The sequence below is a fragment of the Macrobrachium nipponense genome, chromosome 42, assembly GCF_015104395.2.
Source record: "Macrobrachium nipponense isolate FS-2020 chromosome 42, ASM1510439v2, whole genome shotgun sequence".
NCBI lineage: Eukaryota > Metazoa > Arthropoda > Malacostraca > Decapoda > Palaemonidae > Macrobrachium > Macrobrachium nipponense.
The window spans coordinates 35,668,199-35,692,266 of NC_061103.1; the positions used below are offsets into that span (position 1 = coordinate 35,668,199).

Below are 24,068 nucleotides of genomic sequence, written 5' to 3' on the forward strand. Positions count from 1 at the left end.
TTTTAGTTCCATGATATTTTCTGTTATTCCTTCTATCTGTTTCCATGCCTGAATTATCATGTAGCGTTCTCTTCTCCTTTCTAGACTATATAATTTTAATGATTGTAGTCTTTCCCAGTAGTCAAGGTCCTTAACTTCTTCTATTCTAGCTGTAAAGGACCTTTGTACACTCTATTTGTGCAATATCCTTTTGATAGTGTGGGTACCATATCATATTGCAATATCAAGTGGACTACGAACATATGTTTTATAAAGCATAATCATGTGTTCAGCTTTTCTTGTTTTGAAGTGCCGTAACAACACCCTTCCCATTTTTGCTTTACATTTTGCCAAAAGAATTGCTATTTGATCATTGCATAACATGTTCCTATTCATCATCACACCAAGGTCTTTAACTGCTTCCTTATTTGTGATTGTCTCATTATTAGGTCCCCTATATGCATATAGCTTTCCTTCTCTGTCTCCATAATTTATTGATTCAAATTTATCAGAGTTAAATACCATCCTATTTTCCTCTGCCCAATCATATACTTTGTTAAGGTCTCTTTGTAGAGCGTTCCTATCTTCATCACAAGTAATTTCTCTACTTATTCTTGTGTCATCAGCGAAACTACTCACTACCGAATCCTTAGCATTACTGTCTATGTCTTCAATCATAATAACAAACAGTATTGCAGCTAACATCGTACCTTGTGGCACACCGGATATTACCTTGGTTTCATCCGATTTCCTCATCGTTTGCAATAACTATCTGTTTTCTGTTGTGTAAAAATTCTTTTAACCATCTTCCTATTTTATACGATATTGTGTTTTCTAATTTTCTTTGCTAATTATAGTTTAATGGTTTCTATTTGTCAAAAAGCTTTTACAAAGTCTAGATAAACCACATCTGTTTCATTTCCGCTTTTCAAAAAAAAAAATATTTTTGGAATATGTTCTCACGGTGGACTAACAGTTGGGTTTGTGTACTTTTTCCGGGTACGAAACCGTGTTGTCCTATATATTAAACAAATTATTTTTTTATTAAATGTTTCATAATATTTTTCTTCATTAAACCCTTTCATACACTTTCATAATATGTGATGTTAGACTCACAGGCCTATAATTACTTGCCTCAAGTCTTGATCCACTTTTGAAAGTAGAGGTGATATATGCTAATTTGTGCTCATCATAAATCTTGCCTGTATCTACACTTTGTCTTAATAATATTGCAAGTGGCTTTGCGATAGAATGAACTACTTTCTTTAACAAAATAGCAGGGATTCCATCAGGCCCTGCAGCAGCTCCATTTTTAATTTCATTAATTGCCTGCACAATATCAGCTTCATTAATTTCTATGTCAGCTAGATATTCACTATTTTCGTCCCTTACTTCTATATCATTATCTTCATTATCTATTCTAGGGGTGAATTCTCTCTTATATCGTTCTGCCAGTATGTTGCAAATTTCCAATTTTTTCATTCGTTAATCTCCCTTCAATTCTCAGAGGGCCTATTTCTATTCTTCTTTTATTCATCTTCTTCGCATATGAGTATAATAGTTTGGGGTTTTGCTGATATTTAATAGGGTTTTTTCTTCCAATTCCCGTTTTTCATTTTCTTTTGATTGTATAATCGTTTTGTTCTGCATTTTCTATCTTACTTTTTAGTTCTATAACTTTCCATGCATTTTTTTCTTTTGCAAGACCTTTTTTCCACTTTCTGATTTTCTGGAACAAGATCCTTCTGTCTCTTGGTATGCATGAATGATGTTTACTTTTCTTCTTCGGTATATATTTATCCACTATTTTCTCTAATATTTTATATAATATCTCCGTATTTACCCTTATGTCATCGCTTACGAAAATGTTATCCCAATCTTTGTTTAATTCTTCATTTATTTCTGACCATTTTATATTTTTACTGTAGAAGTTGTATTTTCCATATCCTTCCCACTTTTTCATTTCTTGCTTATCTCTGTTTTCACTTGCTTTGGAATGAACTGTTAACAATTCTATGACATTATGGTCTGAAATACTCGCATTATAAACTATTATTTCTTTAACATAATTCACCTCGTTCACAAATACTAGTCTAAAGTATTTTCCTTTCTTGTTGGCAGGTGATTTATTTGTTGAATTGTTGTATTCTAGTAGCATATCTATAGCTTTTCGAATTGCCTCTTATCTTCTGCACTACTATTACTCTCTTTTTTATATGTATAAGTACATCCACAATCTCCTATTCGTTCTTTCCATTCTACGAAAGGAAAGTTGAAGTCACCAGATAGGAGAATAGTCCATCCTTGTGATTTCTACATATATCATCCAATTTTTCAATTATTAAGTCAAACTCTTTAGTATTAGGAGGTCTATATATTACTATGTTCATTAATTTTTCAGATTCAAATTCTACCGCTATTAGTTCACATTCTGAGTTACTATATTTCTCATATATTTTTCCTTGTTTTTTTGTCTTTCCCATATATTGCGGTTCCCCTTGATTCCTATTTTTTCTATCTGATCTATAAGTTTGGAACCCTTTTATTTGATCATCATTCCCAGTCTCTTGGGAATACCAGGTTTCACTTATATTCATTATATCTATTTTTCTTTCAATTTGGGTTAGTTCTTCTAAGTACTCTATTTTTCTTTTTGAGTTACTCGTAACTAAAACCCTGCGCATTCATCACTATGATGGTTTGCGTGTTTTCTCCTTCATTTAATATTGGTAGTAATAAGGATTTTCCCATGTCTCTTTCCTGTTTTCTGGTATGTGTTTTCTTTTTTCATTTCCAGAAATTCTGACATTAAAAAATCCAACTTTTCCATAATATTTGATCTTCCTTCATCATAATTATTCATTTTTGTGTCTGAATCTGCAATTTTCTCCGTTTCTGCAATATCCTCTTGCATAATAAATACAGTTATTATCCCTTGAGTAGAATTTTGGAGGCTGATGCATTGAAATTTTTTGCTGACATCTCTGCATAATCTCATTGGTGGTTTGCTTTTCTCTTTTACCTGATATTCTTGATTTCTCTCTTTATTGTTTCTTTCTTATTTTGGATTTTATTACTTGGTTGGTTATTTATTTGATTATGATTCATGCTACAGGGTGCATATATTTGCATTTTTTGTCGAACTTACATCCTTTTCCTTCTTTTAGGTTTTGCATATTTTTGGATGCAGATCTCTGCAATCATCCCCATATCCATCTAGGTATGCACATTTACCATATATTTCATAGTTGTGACATACCCTTAGGATGTTAAGATTGTTAGTAACAGCTTTCTCCAAATCTGCAATTCCCTCTTTTCAAAAGGTTGCAGATTTTGTCTTTCTTGTCTATTTTTTCCTCTTTCCCGTCATTGTGTAGATCTGGGTAGAGCCTCTTCGGGATTTCCTTTTCTGTTGCCATATGGTAATTTATTTCTTCGTAGGTATGCTGCTTTATTGCCTCATATGTAGTATCAATGAGTATCTCTCATCACCATACTTTTATCTTGTTCTTTGTTTTCCTTATTTTTTTCTGTCATTTCATTTTTGTTTACTTCTCTTCCGTTTTCCTCTTCTTCTTCTTCTTCTTCTTCTTCCTCTTCCTCTTCTTCTTCATCCTCAACTATTTGTACATTCAATCTTGATTTAATAACATTGTCTATCCATGATAGACATGTTGAACAAAAAATTCTTGTATCTTTTCTCATATCTTGTATTACCTCAGCACACTGTGGATGGGTCGGAATGTTGCATGCAGCACATTTTCTGATTAGGTTTTGTGGATTGACTATGCTATACCAAACCTTACACAGTTTGCATGCTTTTGGCATTCTTTTTCCTAATGCGTCAATTAGGATATTCACAAGATTCACCTTATTCATTTTCTTTGTCGGAATATGTTGGTTTATGTATATTTTCTTTATGAGTCTCTTGACCACTTGGATTTTATTTGGAACTTCTTCAATTATTTTCAAGATGTTTTCATTAGATTTTTTCCAGTTTGAAGGATTATATCCTTCTAATATATCTATGAATGCTTTTGTATCTTTTTGGTTAGGACTGTTGCTGATTTCATAGATGAGAAATGCCAGTTCCCTTCCTGCTACCTCATCGTATTGCGAATCTGCTAAACACGCTAAATTACTCCATCTCTTCCCGCAGTTGGAACTTACTGCCATCTTGTTCTGATTTACAGTATTACACTTGATAAACTAACTTAGAAGACGCTTTATCCTACTATTTTCACAGAGAGAGAGAGAGAGAGACTTATAGTATATTACTTTATTTGTTCCTGTAGGTATCTGAGAATAAAAGGCTTTAATAACAAAACAAAAAACAAATAAATAAAAAAATAAAAGAAAAGCACAACTTCCCTTGGAGGCAGTCATTCCAAGAACGCGCAACAGTTAAACAAGGAATGCGCAAAACAGTCGCGCAAGTTTCACTCTAATTGCGCCAAGTTGCAACAAGGTAAACAGAATGCCGACGTTTCTCACCAAATACTCCCCTGGAAGCCTGTTTATCTAGAGATATAGATACCTCACGTTTGCCTGGAGTATCTGGGATGCCAGATACCTCATCTTCATGCGCAGACACACACCGGAGAGCCGTTTTAAACGAGAAACGTTCAGGCGGTTTTTGTAAACAATGTGCGACAAACGCCTCTCTGGGAAGGACTTATCTCTCGAGCACCGAATTCTGCTTGGATTTGGAACGGAGGTTAATGGTTTCCATTCCATAAAACAGGAATCATGGAAGGGTTTATGCGTCCAGGAGCTGAATTGAATTCGTGCCATGAAACAGGAAAAAAATAATAATACAACTAAAAAAAAAAATACAAAAATAAAAAATAAAAAAATCATGGGAAGGGTTTATAGGTCCAGGAGCTGAACTGAGTTCGTTCCATGAAACTGGAATCCTGAAACAGGGCAATACGTCCAGGTAGTGCATAGAAAGGAACTGAATGGAATCCGTTCCATAAAACTGGAATCATAAAAGCCTTGATGCGGCCAGGAAGTGTATGGACAGGAGTTGAATGGAATTCGTTCCATAAAACTGGAATCATGAAAGCCTTGATACTTCCAGGAAGTGCATTGGAAGGAGCCGAATGGAATTCGTTCCATAAAACTGGAATCATGAAAGCCTTGATACTTCCAGGAAGTGCATGGGAAGGAGCCGAATGGAATTCGTTCCATAAAACTGGATTCATGAAAGCCTTGATACGTCCAGGAAGTATATGGAAAGGAGTTGAATTGAATCCATAAAACCGGAATCTTGATACGTCCAGGAAGCGCATGGAAAAGAACTGAATTGTTTCCATTCAACGAAACTGGAATCGTGGAAGAAGTGCATTATTCAAGAGTGTTTAAGTGTTTCATAGCGCTGTTAGTGAGAGCTTTTTGTGTTGTGGGAAATGGCCTAAATGTTCAAAAGATTATATATATATATATATATATATTATATATTATAATATATATTATATAATATATTTATATATAATATATATTTAGGTAAATTTAGGTTAATAATCCCCAGCAACATTGCACATTAACGCAAGCAATCGGAAAAGCGCTATTGCAAAAATTGCGCGCATGACTGCAATGTTTTATGAAGCGAAGGTCACTTTATAAGTGACTTAACATTGTTTCACTTTCTTTATGACCAATAACTACTTAGCCATGTGGTGGCAAACTTTTTAAAGCTAAAATTTTTAAGCTTGAGTTTTAATAGCTGAAGCTTCTAAGCTTAAAATATTAAAAATTTATGTTTTTAAAAGCTAAAATTTTTAAAAGTTGGCGTTTTTAAGCTGATATTTTTAAATTTGAAGTTTTTAAAAGCTAAATTTTTAAAATCTGAAGTGTTTAAGCTGATATATTTAAAAGATGAAGATTTTTAAGCTGAAAATATTCAAAGCTGAAGTTTTTAAAGCCAACTACTTAACCATGTGTAAGCTGAAGTTTTGAACATTTAAATTTTAAGGCTTGAGTTTTTAAAAAGCTGAAATTTTCAAAGCTGAATTTATAAGGTGAATTTTTAAGCTGAAGTTTTTATAAATTGAGAATTTTAAGTTGAAGTTTTTAAGCTTACGTTTTTATAAATTGAGAATTTTTAGCTGAAGTTTTCAACGATGAAGTTTTTAAACGGAAGTTTTTAAGCTAATTAAAAAACAGGATTTTCTAAAACTGGAGTTTTTAAAAGCTGAAATGTTTAAAACTGGAGTTTTAAAAAGCTGAAGTGTTTAAAACTGAAGTTTTTAAAGCTGAATTTATAAGCTGGAGTTTTTAAAACTGGAGGTTTTAAAAGCTGAAGTTTTTAAAAGTGATTTTATAAGCTGGAGTTTTTACAAACTGAAGTTATTACCATTTACTGTCTAACATTTTCCCATCACAGCAGCCAAGATAATACGGCGGGGGGAGGGGGGAGGGGGTAGGGGGGTTAGTGCCGTTAATGCACCTCATGCGGTGCACTGTAAGCATCACTGAAGGTTCTTTGAGGTTTTCCTCCTGTTTCACCTTTCAAACTTTTTACTGTCAGTTTCCGCTTCAGCGCTGAATGACTTCATAGGTCCCAGTGTTGGCCTTTGGCCTAAATTCCATATTCAGTTCAATTCGGTTCAAGATGATACGAACTAAAAATTAACAATTCGTTGAGTAGTAAAATGAATTCTGAGTTGAAGGGCTTTTTGGAAACCGGTTCAGGAATATTATTGTTTTTGTGAGTCAAGGAGTTTTATGATTCGGCCCACATCAGCAGCGAAGATTTATCTTTTCCTTCGTTTTTTACTAAGTTTATGCACTGAGCTATCACTGTGCAAATAGCATTTGTGCATAAACTGAACGAAAAAATTAAGGACAACATGGCAGTCTTCATTGTTTACTGGGCGGAATCTTAAAATTCCTGGAGTCATGAAAACAGAATTTTTTTATTCGATTCAGGGAATTGTTCATTTTAACATTATCTTGACTACTGTGTTGAGGAAACAATGTTAGACAGTAAATGATGATCACTTCAGCTTTAGAAACTTCAGCTTTTAAAAACTCCAGCTTATAAAATTCAGCTAAACTTCAGCTTTGAAAACTTTAGCGTTTTAAAAACTTCAGCTTTGAAAACTTTGGCTTTAAAAAATTTCAGATTGGAAAACTTCAGCTTTGAAAACTTTGGCTTTTAAAAACTTCAGATTTTAAAAATTCAGCTTTAAAAACTCCAGTTTTTAAAAACTTCAGCTTGTAAATTCAACTTTAAAAATTGCAGCTTTGAGAAGTTTAGCTTTTAAAAACATCAGCTTTAAAGATTTCAGTTTTAAAAACTTGAGCTTTGGAAAAACTAAAGCTTTGGAAAAACTTCATCTTTTAAAACTTCAGCTCTGGAAAAACTTAAGCTTTTAAAAACTTCAGCTTTTAAAAACTTCAACTTTGAAAACTTCAGCTATGGAGCAACTTCAGCTTCGAAAAATTTCAGCTTTGAAAACGAAAGCTTAAACATTTCAACTTTCTTTAGAAAAGGCTTAAAATCTCCCAGCGCAGATCTGGAAGGCTAGGCGTTATTCAGAAAGCAGGTATCAATGAAATAAAAAAAAAAGGAATAATTCTATAAAATTTCCAAATCTTACCAAATTTTTGCTAATTTTGACAACGCTCCCGCATCATAATACCGAAATATAGTCATTAATGACTCGTACGTCCTTTGAGAAGATTAATAAGTTCGTTAAGATAGGGAAATAAACTAGCAACACAGATTCAACAGGCTGGACATTATTCGGAATGCAGAGAGGTTTCGGTGACGACAAAACCAGAAGAAGAAGAAGAAGAAGAAGAAGAAGAAGAGGAATTTGTGCTTACTACGGGACACATGGGAACAGGTTTCTCTCTCTCTCTCGTGACCTCAGGAGGTCAGTCACACTTCCAGACTGGGTGTGGCGTTCTGCTTCTTCTTCTTCTTCTTCTTTTTCTTCTTCTTTCGTGAGACTATAGGCACGCGAGGCTTGCTAAGTCTAGTGGGGTGTATCCGTTAACCCGTGGAATTCCTGAACTAGGTTTATATATATATATATATATATATATATATATATATATATATATAGATATATATATATATATATATATATATATAATGTGTGTGTGTGTGTATGTATTATATACCTTGTAAACTTTCACTATTCGGGAGTCTGAGAGTGAGAGATAGAGAGCCTTTTAAACGGTGACTATTCAGGAGGCTGCAATACAGATAGATGAGAGAGAGAGAGAGATAAATATGGGATCACATGCACAGACACACTCCCGAGCCATGTGATGCTGTCACTGGATATCTCTTTGGCAAACAAGAGAGACACATCACTCGTCTTACAACCGCCGTTGAAAGGTAGTCAACCTCAGGTACCCATTGAGACTTAACAGCCTTCTCGTCTTCAGTAATGTTTCTCGTTGCTCAACGACTTCCGTTTGGCATTTGTAGGGATTCTCGTTAATAATTCTGCTTTCTACTTTACCCAACATCAAGAATTAAATCTTTGCAAACTTTCCAGTGGTTTAATTTTTTAATATTTAGGCAGATATTTGAATTTTGATTCATTATTTGTCGACTAGGACATGTTAAATTGATTTATTTATACTTTTTAATGGCTCATTCCTGTAGATATTGAACCAGAACTGATAAAACGGATAATATACGAGGAAATTCGAGCCCCTCTATACAGGGGTTCGAACCTACGTCATGGGTTCGAATCTCTGCTAGAGAATTTATTTAAAAAATGCCCCCATTTGGATCCAATGTTTACAGGAGTAATAGCATCCACATATATGTGAATTGCTTATAAGTTCAAGACACTTCAATGATGTCTAAATGCCTGTTTTATACACCTTAAAATAGAATTGAAGTATTTTACGGAATAAAGATAATTTGATCTTCTAATATTTGATATGTGACTTGGAATAAAACCGCTCATTATGAATGATTTCTTTCTATAAAATTGATTATATCTATAAGACAAAATCAGCCTTGAATTGGAGACAGTTCACTTATTGCTTGTCATGCAACAGCCATAAAGGATATACCGCCGCTAATTTAAGTTGAATAGAACTCAGATGAATGTTTTGGTCTGTGGATTACGCGATTTTTTTTTCTTTGAAGGTGTGTGTATGTGTGTGTGTACTATTTTATGAATTTTCTTATGCAAGTGTGTGTGTGTAATGTTTTATCAATATCTTATGTGTGTGTGAGAGAGAGAGAGAGAGAGAGAGAGAGTAATGTTTTATTACTATTCCTACGTGAGCGTGTCTGTGTGTGTGTGTGTGTGAGAGAGAGATGACTTACCTTACAGACCTTACAGACCTTACATCTTGTTCGGTTGCCCCAGGTCCCTCAGTGTGAGGCACCTCTAATGTCTACCAGAGAGTTGCTAGTACATCTTCCGGTATATTTTGCATCTTCCAATCTTGGATGGTCTGGGATGCAGTTTAGATATTTGTCCGAGCTTATTCTTAAACACATCTACGCCAACTCCTGATATATTCCTCAGATGAGCTGGCAACGCATTGAATAGACGCTGCATTATCGATGCTGGTGCGTAGTGATTAATGTCCTGTGTGCTTTCCTTATTTTTCCTGGTATATTTTTGGGCACTATTAATCTACCTTTGCTTGCTCTTTCTGATATTTTTAGTTCCATGATATTTTCTGCTATTCCTTCTATCTGTTTCCATGCCTGAATTATCATGTAGCGATCTCTTCTCCTTTCCAGACTATATAATTTTAAGAATTGTAGTCTTTCCCAGTAGTCTAGGTCCTTAACTTCTTCTATTCTAGCTGTAAAGGACCTTTGGTACACTCTCTATTTGTGCAATATCCTTTTGATAGTGTGGGTACCATATCATATTGCAATATTCAAGTGGACTACGAACATATGTTTTTATAAAGCATTAAATCATGATTGTTCAGATTTTCTTGTTTTGGAAGTGCCAGTAAACAACATTCCCATTTTTGCTTTACATTTTGCCAACAGAGTTGCTATTTGATCATTGCATAACATGTCCTATTCATCATCACACCAAGGTCTTTAACTGCTTCCTTATTTGTGATGGTCTCATTAATTAGGTCCCTTATATGCATATAGCTTTCTTTCTCTGTCTCCATAATTTATTGATTCAAATTTATCAGAGTTAAATACCATCCTATTTACCTCTGCCCAATCATATACTTTTGTTAAGGTCTCTTTGTAGAGCGTTCCTATCTTCATCACAAGTAATTTCTCTACTTATTCTTGTGTCATCTGCGAAACTACTCACTACGAATCCTTAACATTATTGTCTATGTCTTCAATCATAATAACAAACAGTATTGCAGCTAACACCGTACCTTGCTGGCACACCGGATATTACCTTGGCTTCATCCGATTTTTCTCGTCGTTTGCAATAACTATCTGTTTTCTGTTGTGTAAAAATTCTTTTAACCATCTTCCTACTTTATCCACGATATTGTGTTTTCTAATTTTCTTCGCTAATATATTATGGTCTACTTTATCAAAAGCTTTGCAAAGTCTTAAATAAACCACATCTGTTTTCATTTCCGCTTTTCATATTTTTGAATATGTTTTCACGGTGGACTAACAGTTGGGTTTGTGTACTTTTTCCGGGTACGAAAAACCATGTTTGTTAGGCCTGTATTTATTAAACAAATTATTTTTTATTAAATGTTTCATAATATTTTTCTTCATTACCCTTTCATACACTTTCATTATATTGTTATGTTAGACTCACAGGCCTATAATTACTTGCCTCTAGTCTTGATCCACTTTTGAAAGTAGGGGTAATATACGCTAATTTGTGCTCAATCATATATCTTCGCCTGTATCTACACTTTGTCTTAATAATATTGCAAGTGGCTTTGCGATAGAATGAACTACTTTCTTTAACAAAATAGCAGGAATTCCATCAGGCCCTGCAGCAGCTCCATTTTTAATTTCATTAATAGCCTGCACAATATCAGCTTTCATTAATATCTATGTCAGCTAAATATTCACTATTTTCATCCCTTACTTCTATATCATTCTTTCTTCATTATCTATTCTAGGGGTGAATTCTCTCTTATACGTTCTGCCAGTATGTTGTTTGCAAATTTCCTTTTTTCATTCGTTAATCTCCCTTCAATTCTCAGAGGGCCTATTTCTATTCTTCTTTTATTCATCTTCTTCGCATATGAGTATAATAGTTTGGGGATTTTGCTTGATATTTAATAGGGTATTTTTTCTTCCAAGTCCCGTTTTTCATTTTCTTTTGATTGTATAATCTTTTTTTTTCTGCATTTTCTATCTTACTTTTTTAGTTCTATAACTTTCCATGCATTTTTTTCTTTTGCAAGACCTTTTTTCCACTTTCTGATTTTCTGGAACAAGATTCTTCTGTCTCTTGGTATGCATGAATGATGTTTACTTTTCTTCTTCGGTATATATTTTTCCACTATTTCTCCAATATTTTATATAATATCTCCGTATTTACCCTTATGTCATCACTTACGAAATGTTATCCCAATCTTTGTTTAATTCTTCATTAATTTCTGACCATTTTATATTTTTACTGTAGAAGTTGTATTTTCCATATCCTTCCCACTTTTTTCATTTCTTGCTTATCTCTATTTTCACTTGCTTTTGAATGAACTGTTAATTCTATGACATTATGGTCTGAAATACTCGCATTATAAACTTATTTCTTTAACATAATTCATCTCGTTCACAATACTAGGTCTAAAGTATTTTTCCTTTCTTGTTGGCAGGTGATTTATTTGTTGAATGTTGTATTCTAGTAGCATATCTAATAGCTTTTCAAATTGCCTCTTATCTTCTGCACTACTATTACTCTCTTTTTTATATGTATAAGTACAACCACAATCTCCTATTCGTTCTTTCCATTCTACGAAAGGAAAGTTGAAGTCACCAGATAGGAGAATAGTCCAGTCCTTGTGATTTCTACATATATCATCAATTTTTCAATTATTAAGTCAAACTCTTTAGTATTAGGAGGTCTATATATTACTATGTTCATCAATTTTTCAGATTCAAATTCTACCGCTATTAGTTCACATTCTGAGTTACTATATTTCTCATATATTTTTTCCTTGTTTTTTGTCTTTCCCATATATTGCGGTTCCCCCTTGATTCCTATTTTTCTATCTGATCTATAAGTTTGGAACCCTTTTATTTGATCATCATTCCCAGTCTCTTGGGAATACCAGGTTTCACTTATATTCATTATATCTATTTTCTTTTCATTTTGGGTTAGTTCTTCTAAGTACTCTATTTTTCTTTTTGAGTTACTCGTAACTAAACCCTGCGCATTCATCACTATGATGGTTTGCGTGTTTTCTCCTTCATTTAATACTGATAGTAATAAAAGGATTTTACCCATGGTCTCTTTCTTTCCTGTTCTGGTATGTTGTTCTTTTTTTTCATTTCCCGAAATGAAATTCTGACATTAAAAAATCCAACTTTTCCATAATATTTGATCTTCCTTCATCATAATTATTCATTTTGTGTCTGAATCTGCAATTTTCTCCGTTTCTGCAATATCCTCTTGCATAATAAATACAGTTATTATCTCTTGAGTAGAATTTCGGAGCTGATGCTTTGAAATTCTTTGCTGACACCTCTGCATATCTCTTAATTGGTGGTTTGCTTTTCTCTTTTACCTGATATTCTTGATTTCTCTCTTTATTTGTTTCTTTCTTATTTTGGATTTTATTACTTGGTTGGTTATTTATTTGATTATGATTCATGGCTACAGGGTGCATATATTTGCATTTTTTGTCGAACTTACATCCTTTTCCTTCTTTTAGGTTTTTACATATTTTGGATGCAGATCTCTGCATCATCCCCATATCCATCTAAGTATGCACATTTACCATATTTCATAGTTTTGACATATCTTAGGATGTTTGTAGTAACATCTTTCTCCAAATCTGCAATTCCCTCTTTTCAAAAGGTTGCAGATTTTGTCTTTCTTGTCTATTTTTTCCTCTTTCCCGTCATTGTATAGATCTGGGTAGAGCCTCTTCGGGATTTCGCTTTTCTGTTGTCATATCGTAATTTGTTTATTTCTTCGTAGGTATGCTGCTTTATTGCCTCATATGTAGTATCAATGAGTATCTCTGCATCCATACTTTTATCTTGTTCTTTGTTTTCCTTATTTTTTTCTGTCATTTCATTTTTGTTTACTTCTCTTCCGTTTTCCTCTTCTTCTTTTTCTTCTTCTTCTTCCTCTTCCTCTTCTCTTCATCCTCAACTATTTGTACATTCAATCTTGATTTAATAACATTGTCTATCCATGATAGACATGTTGAACAAAAAATTCTGTATCTTTTCTCAAATCTTGTATTACCTCAGCACACTGTGGATGGGTCGGAATGTTGCATGCAGCACATTTTCTGATTAGGTTTTGTGGATTGACTATGCTATACCAAACCTTACACAGTTTGCATGCTTTTGGCATTCTTTTTCCTAATGCATCAATTAGTATATTCACAAGATTCACCTTATTCATTTTCTTTGGTCGGAATATGTTGGTTTATGTATATTTTCTTTATGAGTCTCTTGACCACTTGGATTTTATTTGGAACTTCTTCAATTATTTTCAAGATGTTTTCATTAGATTTGTTCCAGTTTGAAGGATTATATCCTTCTAATATATCTATGAATGCTTTTGTATCTTTTTGGTTAGGACTGTTGCTGATTTCATAGATGAGAAATGCCAGTTCCTTCCTGCTACCTCATCGTATGCGAATCTGCTAGACACGCCAAATTACGCCACCTTTTCCCGCAGTTGGAAACTACTGCCATCTTCTGATTTATAGTATTACACTTGATAAACTAACTTAGAAGACGCTTTATCCTACTATTTCACACTAATCTTATCACCGATAGTTCACGAACACTTCTAGATATTTCTCAAATTCTAGTCGTATGTTAAACTTGTGATATCTGTTGATTATTGTGACTTCACGCGGGTACGTCTCACCAAGCAAGATGGCTACTTGAGAGAGAGAGAAAGAGTGTATGCATGTTTGTGTGTGTGTGAGGTGTGTGTGTGTGTGTGTGTAATGTTTTATGAATTTTCTTACGAGAGAGAGAGAGAGAGAGAGAGAGAGAGAGAGAGAGAGAGAGTGCGCGCAAGTGTATAAAATCCTTTGAAAGTAAAGTCTGCATTTTTTAAATATTGAGAAAGTTACTTTTGTTTCTCATTGCAAATAATGAATAAGATTCAGACACAATTCATTTTCCAATGACATATGCCAATATAAACCAAACAATAATAGCCTAGCCATTTTTTACTTTTTTTTTTTAGCACGAATACGACTAGATATCAAAATTACATATAATCTAACATTTATATTAATATATTTCAACATGACCCAACAACGACTGCAAAGTTTGAACAGACTCTTTGTTTTTCTAAATAAAATAAATGAATTAAATATGATACATTTGCTGTTTTTCTGTGAAATAAAACAAATTAAATACGATCAATTTTCTCGTGGATGAATTTTCATATTGAAATGTTTCAACTCGAGCCAACGATTATTGCAACTGTAGCAACTGTTTCTTTGTGAAGGAAGGACGGTTTAATGTGCAAAAAAAAAAAAAAAATGAATAAAAAAAATAAATAATCACAGGTGTTCTGTGCCATCACGTCACCTGGTGAGAAAACGCCAGGTGTGTGTCTAGATTATTTAGGGATTTTCCAAACCTGGACTTTTAGAAAAAAAAAAAAAAAAAAAAATGTCAGAGAGAGAGAGAGAGAGTCTAGCAAGATATGTCACTAGATTATTTAGGATTTTTCCAAAACTAGATTTAAAAAAAAATCGAAAATTTCAGAGAGAGAGAGAGAGAGAGAGAGAGAGAGAGAGAGAGAGAGAGAGAGAGAGAGAGAGAGAATCTAGCCAGGTGCGTCACTAGATTATTGATTGAGGGGTTTTCCAAATCTGGACTTTTAGAAAGAAATAGAAAATGTCAGAGAGAGAGAGAGAGAGAGAGAGAGAGAGAGAGAGAGAGAGAGAGTCTAGCAAGGTATATCACTAGATTATTTAAGGGTTTTCCAAACCTGGACTTTTAGAAGAAAAAAATAGAAAATGTCAGAGAGAGAGAGAGAGAGAGAGAGAGAGAGAGAGAGAGAGAGAGAGAGAGAGAGAGAGAGAGAGAGAGGAACAGGTTTGCTTGTTGATCGATCTTCCAATGACGTCTGAGATCTCCAGATTAGACGATTTCTTACCTGGTGGATCATTCCAGCCGTTTTTTGGGGGAACCAGACCCTTTGGTATGGTACAAAAGTAGATAATCTAAGATTAATCAATATTTATAAATTAATATTTAACGAAGGATAAAAAAAAAATGGAGACGTTCTATTGAAGAAGTGCTGAAGGAGGTCAGTCAACTCCTTCAGGAGGGCGAAGAGAGAGAGAGAGAGAGAGAGAGAGAAATTGAATCGTGACCTTTAGACCTATACGTCGACGAAGAAGCCGGTCTAAAAGCTACTCCACTCACCTTGTTCGACCGACGACGACAGCGACGAATACGACGCGACGTCAGCGGCGTCTGGGACCTCCAGACGACGCAAGGGTGACGAAGGGGGCGTGGGAGGGTAGGCAGATCCTGCAGAAGGCGACGCCGCCGCGGAACGAGGTGGAGGAAGAGGAGGATGAGGTGCCGTTGTTGCCCCGACAGGAGCGGCGGCGGCAGCTACTGTGGGAGAGGAAGGAACTTTGTGAGTGAGGGATGCTGTCGGTGGCAGAGGCTGCCACGGAGCCGCCCTGATTGATGTCGGCGTCCGCGGGCACGTCCCTAAGGACGTCGGGGTATCGGACCGTGAGAGGGACGTGGGCGTCGGGGGCAGCTGGTGGTGATGGGTTGGGGGCGTCGGGGGGAGACTGGTACTACTACTGCTGCTGCTGCTGCTGCTGCTGACGCTACTGCTGGTGGTGGTGGTGGCGGTTGGTATCGACGTGAGCTGTTGAGTGATGTCTAACGCAGTGAGAGGAGGTAATGTGGTTTCTACTGGCTGCAGCAGTTGCTGCTGGTTTCGCGTTTGCTTCTCTTCCTGAGGGCGCCCCTGAAGGGCGGCGAAACTGCTGAGCTTGGGCGAGGCCTCTGGCGTGGCTGGAATCTGCTGCAGGTGTGGGTGGAAGTCGTTAGACCTATAACTCGGCGATGGCGAGACACAGCCGGAAGATTCCTCCGGAGTAGGGGACAAGGCCGCCGAAGGAACGAAGCCGCCTCTGACCTGATGATTCCTGACGGGGGGCGTTGACGGGACCTCCGGCGTCGTCGGCAGGAGGTTCACGGAGGCCGTCGAGGGCCTGTAGCCTCTGGCGTTAGCTCGGAGACCGGGGCCCACGGGGCGGAAGACCGTCTTCGGAGGCGGAGGGCGGGCGATCGGCTTCGGAGGCGGGTAGACCGGCAAGGGGAGAGGTATAGGAAGCGACTCCCTCTGGGCCAGGGCGTAGGACTTCCTCCGGCATTTGGTGTCCTCGAGGTCGTCCAGTTCCTCCTGCCTTCTCTCGATGGTGCGTCTCATCGCTTGGGGGAGGGCGGTGCGCCCTGGGTGGTCTTCCGAGAAACGAAACTTTTTTTTTTTTTTTTTTTTTTTTGTTTTTTTTTTTTTTTTTTTTTTTTTTTTTTTTTTTCTTGAGCGGGAAGGCCTAGACCTATAGACCTACTTCTACAAAGATTTCCTCTGAGCGAAATTTTGGGGAACAGCCTTTGTGTTCTGACGCGATTTTCTTATGATCATGATTTCTTTATGTCTCCCTCTTTTAATTTTAACAAGTTCAACTGATTTTCTTCGCTTACACAAACTCCACAAGTCTTTAATTTATCGTCAGGCTGAAACTCAAAGCAATTTAGTCATGGCAGCCATTTTAATGGTCTTCTCTCCCTGTTTAAAACAACAATTTGATTATGCATGTAAGGTGTAACGTTAAAATTCATTAATTACAAGAAAAAACAATAAGATTCATACGTGCTTTCACGATAAGTAACAAGACACGTACAAGAACAACTGTAACGACGACATGAGAAAGAAGAGTGTATTGTTTACATTCATTCTCTCTCTCTCTCTCTCTCTCTCTCTCTCTGCAATTGGAACTTTATAAATTCGAGCGAATTTGCAGTTCTCCTTGAATTTTTTATGATTTATTTAGTTTTTTATTTGTTAATTTGTTTATTTAATGTGGGATATCTTTTTTTCTGCAAGTTCTATTACCTTCTAGCGAACGCCATACTCTTTTGGAAGGTTGAACTTCAAGTCAATGGCTCCTTTGGTGTTCTTGTTTTAAATGAATGGGGTTCATTTTCTGAATTAATAATAATAATAATAATAATAATAATAATAATAATAATAATAATAATAATAATAATAATAATAATAATAAAGCATTCCTCCTCTTCAAATCAAAACGCAGGAAATAGGGTTATACTTCTCCAGAGTCCTTGAAGTTTGAAAACATTATTTTGTCAGTTACCTTAACAAAAAAAACCTGCTTTAGTCACATATGACCTCGCAGCACTATGTACCTTCATAAACAATCTGCGACGTCTCCTACTCAAAACTGTGATTGATATCATTCTAATCGGTCAAAAATGACCGGTTTTTTTTTTAATATAGGTGTCAAGGGGATCTCGAGCTTTCGGGGAAATGGTTTAATGGTTTAGGTAACTGCTGTGCTCTCTTTTACAATGTTTTAGTGAAGAAGAATAAAAGCAGTTCTCTTAAGGATATATATATATATATATATATATATATATATATATCTATATAGATATATATTATATAATATATATATATATAAACTCAAGAACCTTTTCTGCTATAATCTAATCAACTTGCCAGGGAAGGTCACCTTCAGAATCACAAAACCGCGTATCAACTTACAGCAGAATTAGTAGTTGTTCGTGAGAGAGAGAGAGAGAGAGAGAGAGAGAGAGAGAGAATGTAAATCATTCCCTTGTGCATTCACAACCAGAATCCTAATGCACCCACGACGCCAGTAGAACAATCAGATCAAATGCCTCTTCCCGCCTTATACGCCAAACGTATTTTTTTTCTTTTTATATAAAATTTTTACTGTAACACAAGTACTGGGGCACTTTCAGCCATTCAGCTTTTAATACAGTGAAAAAAAAAAGAGGAAGTTTGAGTGGTTGGACAGCAAGATTGGAGATGGGAAGTGGGAATGGAGATTAGAGTAGAAAGTTAAAAAAAAAAAAAAAAAATGGGTTCAACGAGGAGCCTAGCGGGACACCGCAAATAACCTTTCAGTAATGCCTACAGTGTACCGTGTGAGGCGTAATGACTGCAACTTTTAATGGGATCTTTCACAAAGATAATAAGAAATCAACAAAGATAAAAGGTACCGTTTTACATTTTCAATTTTTCCTTTTACTATAAAACCGATCGAGGACACGTGACATTATTTTCAGTTTTACCCACAAGGGAATGATATCGTCCAGGCCACTAATAACATCTTGAATGAAATAAGCCATTTCTAAAGTGACAAAGAAATGTTGATGATTATTATTAAAGTGTAGAAACGTAACCTACATGGAACAGAGACCAGAAAATTACGATAAATTTGCGAGGTAAAAATGTGAATTCTAACTCAAGGCCTGGGACTGTAATCTGGTTGGACAATCGTAGGGTTTACCAGACAAAATGAAACCCCAAGATTGATAAAGATTTTAGCCATTTTTGCCAGAATCGTTGAATAACTTATAGACGGTTAATCAGCCAGAGACCACTTAAACAAAAGCTTAGAGGCAAGCGCAACTGACCTGTAATTCCTACAGATTGGAGCATATAGGCAAAGAATTTAACAATAGCTTAGAGGCAAGTGCAACTGACCTGTAATTCCTGCAGATTGGAGCATATAGGCAAAGGATTTTAAAATAGACTCTTTACCCAACCCCCCAAAAATACAACCACGATCACGACATTAAACTGAGTAAAATCAGCCTTTGCTAAAAGATCAGTTCACACGTAACACAACCAGACACACTTTCCAATCGAACTGAGACGATCACTGATCGACTCGTAGATAGAGAAGTCGAGCGGTTTTTACCGTACCTGTTATTCGACACCGAACTGGTCCATACAGCCCAAGAAGAAGAAGAAGAAGAAGCGGTTCACGGACGAACTAGTCACTCCACGCACGAAGAAGACGAAGAAGCAGCTAGACTCAATCTCCAATTATTCTCCCGGAGGCTGCTTTTCCAGAAACCTATCGAGCAATGGACACAAGGCGTTCTCCTGGAGCTCGTAAATGGACGACCGTCCTTACTCACAGGGTCTTGTACACTGATAAGGGCGATACCGAGTCTTGTACATACGCAATTGGAGACTCTTGTGTCTTGAAAAGAGAGAGGAGCCTTGTCCCGGGAGGTGGAATGCGAGAGCTTTCAGACGAAAAACAGGCGAATTCGGAAGAATAAAGATGACTCTGTAAACCAGTGCGGCGTACGGGGAGGGGGGGGGGCGAGAGGGAAGGTTGGGAGCTGGTGTATCTTATTGTCGAGGTAAATAAGACAGTTTGGTCGAATGCGCTTTTGTAAACAAAACACTTCATTGTCTAGGTAAATAAGACAGTTTGGGGTAATGCGCCTTTGTAAACAAAATACTTCACTGTCGAGGTAAATAAGACAGTTTGGTTGATTCCACTTTTGTTTACAAAACATTTAAGACAATTTTGTCGAATTTTTTTAAACAAAAATCTCACTGTCAAGGTAAATAAGACGCTTTGGTCGAATGCGCTTTTGTATGCAAAACAATTCATTTTCGAGGTAAATAAGACTCTTTGATCGAATGCGCTTTTTTAAACAAAAATCTCACTGTCGAGGTAAATAAGACGGTTTGGTCGAATGCGCTTTTATAAACAAAACATTTTATTGTCGAGGTAAATGAGACAGTTAGTCGAATGCGCTTTTTTAAACAAAATATCTCACAGTCGAGGTAAATAAGATATTTTAGCCAAATGCGCTTTTATATATATATATATATATATATATATATATATATATATATATATATATATATATATATATAGTAACCTTTCATTATGGAGGTAAATAAGACGGTTTGGTCGAATGCGCTTTTATAAACAAAACATTTCACTGTACGTAAATAAGACGGCTTGGTCGAATGCACTTTTTTAAACGAAAACATGAAGGTGAAAATATTTCAGATTTCGGTCACTGTGACTTTGCGATAATCGGTATCAGTTCGTTAACCTTGTAAAAAAACAATGTCCAGCTATCTCGTAAGCACCGAAAATCAGTGAAAACTTATAGTTAGCAAACCGTTTTATCTTTTCGATTGAAATGAGTTCCCGCATAAAACTTGAAGATTGAAAAGGTCTCGTAAGCCCTCTCTTATTAAAGACTTGACCGCACTCAAAGCAGAAGGCCCGTCCTGGCATAAAACCTGTTCAAGTAAACTGGCGTTATTTAAACCGCACTTATAGAAGAAAAGGCCCTTTCTTACATAAACCTGGTTAGATAAAGCAATTCTTAGACCAACCGACCATATCATGCCTTGGTTTTACTGATTTGTTATAACGCTTGTTCATTCTGATGCTTCCTAAAACTTAACCTCATTTATGGCAAAAGAATCGTGAATCACGACTTACGTAATGCTGGGTAATCATATCAAGTTGTATCTCATCAATTAACTTATCAAAATAGATAGATTACTTGGACACTATATTTGTGTTAGATTAATTGAAGAGGCTCCTTATCTTGTATACTGAAAAATCTGACACTTTTTTTTTTCCTTTTTTTTTTTGTCCACTTTGAAATTTTGGATTTCGTCAGTATTCAAATTCTATTTGCCAAAACTTTCGTGCAAATTGGTATTCATTTATTTAGTAGTTATAGGTATGCATGAAATGGGTGTCATGCTTTTGTTTACTTTAATGTTTTCGGAGAATAATGGTATTGATAATTTTATTTTGCTTTTGTTAATTTTTTTGACTGCGTTGAAAAATTGTATTGATATTTTTTTTTTTTTTTTTGTTGAAAAATGTATTGATTTTTTTTTCTGCTGTTATCAAATATCTTGTTTACGTTGGAAAATTGATTTGATAATTTTTTCATTTTGTTAAATTTCTTCTTGTCTTCGTGGAAAAATAGTATTGATAATTTTTTGGCTTTTGTTGAATTTTTCTTTATAATTAATTTTGTGTTAAATTTAATATTTTAGTGGAAATAATTATCTTGATAATTTTTTGCTTTTGTTAGATTTGTTGATTTCGTAGAAAAATTGTCTTGATAATCTTGTACTTTTGTTGAATTTAATATTTTCGTAGAAAAATGGTCTTGATAATTTTTTGCAGTTGTTGAATTTAAAGTTTTCGTAGAAATGGTCTTCGAAATCTTCCGCTTTTGTCGAATTTTATATTTTCGTAGAAAAATGGTCTTGGTAATCTTTCGTTTTGCTAAATCAAATATTTTCGGGGGTTTGGTGGGTGGGGAAGGATCTTCATAAATGTTTTCCTCTTGTTGAATTAAATATTTTCGAGGAAAATTAAAAAGTTATTGACGACTTGGTTAACAGTATTTTCGCACGTTCATAAGCAACTAAGAGAAATACATGTATAGTTTGTGATGTCCTCCCATGTAAGCTTAACCTCTAAGACACTCGGTTCCCACTTCTGAGTATAGATGCTCAGTGTTCCAGGAATGGAAAACCATTTAATAATAAACGAAGTTCTGGAGTTAAAAAATGAAAGGAAGATTATTTAAAAAATACAACAAATGAATCTACATGATTTTGTGGAAAACTCCTTTGTATGTATTTTCCATATGATGATAAGACTGCTGATATTTAAGATGAAATATGCAAACTGCCCAGTCATTCTAGGAATTGGAATATAAGATTTAGGCCAAAGGCCAATCGCTGGGACCTAAGAGGTCATTTAGCTCTGAAAATAATGTTGAAACACTTGTTAGGAGAGGATTCAGAAAAGTTAAATGGAAGAAAGAGAATATGAACGGAGTTATAGTAAAAGGACTGGAAGGGGTTGCAGCTACTGGCCTGAGGGACGCCGCAAAGAACCTTCTGTTATTCTTAGTTATGCTGAAGCTTTATAGCTTGCTTCTCTAGCGAAGAAATGACTTTCTCCTGCTTCCGTTCATTGCCTCTTGCAAGCACACTCTGCTACAGAGTTCCTGCGTCCTTGAAGACTGAAAAGGACGCTTTCCCCTGACCACTAGTCCTAAAAGCTACCTTCAGGAATTTGGTGACGACCTTTCTCGTACGTTTGACGTTTTCCTTAGTTTCTTCTGATTCCCGCACTCAACCTGCATAGGACCAAAGGCACGGCCTTGTTTACATATTGCATGACCTTGACTACCCTCTGGTGTCATTCAACCAACTAAGGATGCCATCCTGAATCTCGATGTGCACCCAATCACGAGGAAAGGAGAAATGATGGTATCCAAGTACATCCTCCTTCTTCGCTGGTCCCTTATGACTGTGGACAAGGCTCTTTCAAAACGGAAATCGCTCTCTCTCTCTCTCTCTCTCTTTCTCAGACCTTGAATTCGTAATCGTCCTCGGATGTCACATTTTGATGGGAGCTTCTGGTGATCAGTCTTGATATCTTGAAAGTTATTTGACAAAGTCTGACTTCCCGCTAATTACCTTCTAGTCATTGACGGAAAGATGTTTTCCTCTTTCACATATCTAATGGCGTTCCTCAAGGTGCTGCCTCACTGCCTTCATTAGTTATTTACTTCTTTTAGCTGGTTATTCAGCCTCCTCTCCGTTCGTCAACCGCCTACTGACACACTCGCTGAGTCTACAAGTTTTGATCTTGAATGCAGCTCTGAAACGTTCAGTAATTCGAAGGGAAGACTTATTTATTTATTTTGTTCTTTCATGGATACGTCATCCAATCCTCATATATTTAGATGACAAATTGCTAAATCTGCTTCTGAAACAATAAAAGTTTCTTTCCTCTCATTTGTCTCATATTGACAGGACTGATGTGTGTATGTGGGTTTGCCTGTGTATGTGTGTGTGTTCACTTTGGTTTTATGTACAGCCTTCCACAGGGATGATTCCCTCTCTGGCGGGTCCTTGTACGTTTTCTCGTCAGTATCAGTGTGCATAGGAGAATTGTCACTGGATCTCTAAATCTATAAGAATAAAATTAGGCTTGCGTATACTCGGCTGCTTGTCAGTTCATTGACTTATAGAAACATTCATTAGGAATATCGTTTCTGTGGATCCTGTGATGAAAAAAAAAAAAACTACAGTATGACCAATCCACGTAGCCTTTTTTAACATTCAGGGACACCATTTCGTATTCTGCCCCAGCCTTTCTTTGAAACGAATGCCGAGACTAGCCGAGGGGCAGAATACAAACTAATAAGTCTCTCTCTCTCCTTCCGTCCGAAAGTGACTTGCAACCCAATCCCGAACTTTATTCAGACGAACTGTCGTCATTTTGACTTATAAGGAAGCCCAAGTCTGCGACGAAAAAGGAACTGGGTTTTTCGTACAAGGTCTAGGTTGAGTGAGAATTCACACGTCTGTGTGTCGTAGACTCAAATTCAAGAAGAAGAAGAAAACGTCGGAAGGATTACGGAATAATTCATCCGAGTTAGTCACACTTTGTTTTGTCGAATTCTTGCTTGTTTGAGCTGCTTGCCTGCGTGTTGGGATTCCTTGGGGCTATGTGACGCCACTGCTAGAGAGAGAGAGAGAGAATAATCTTTATCATAGAGAGAGAGAGAGAGAGAGAGAGAGAGAGAGAGAGGAGAGAGATGAATCTTTATCAAAGAGAGCTTCACCACCCTGCAAGGAAATAATCGCGAGAAATGAAAACCCAATGAGAGAGAGAGAGAGAGAGAGAGAGAGAGAGAGGTTTTTACCTGAGGGAACCTAATTACGGATTTTGTAAGCGTATGTGGCTGTGGAGACGGTTATACAGCAGAAGGACCCTTCCAGAGAGATAGGTTGCGTTAGCGGTGTCGAATGCCTTCAAGGGAGACCTGATTTTGTCGTATTCGTTCGATTTACGACTCTGTTGGAATTTGACAGCGATTCTAGTGATCT

The 24,068-nt window shown here is 36.1% G+C and overlaps 1 protein-coding gene and 1 pseudogene across 1 annotated transcript in view; one reads left to right on the top strand and one right to left on the bottom strand.

Annotated features, from left to right (window-relative positions):
- The window catches only part of LOC135213332 (solute carrier family 49 member 4 homolog), a 113,930-nt pseudogene that overhangs the window by 52,554 nt on the left and 37,308 nt on the right, over nt 1-24,068 (top strand).
- LOC135213223 (uncharacterized) overlaps nt 1-24,068 on the bottom strand; it is a 54,289-nt gene that overhangs the window by 19,664 nt on the left and 10,557 nt on the right. The window contains exon 2 of the mRNA XM_064247201.1: nt 15,500-16,889. Within this exon, the coding sequence (XP_064103271.1) occupies nt 15,500-16,529 (1,030 nt within the window). The 5' untranslated portion in view covers nt 16,530-16,889. The remainder of the gene's footprint in view (nt 1-15,499; nt 16,890-24,068) is intronic.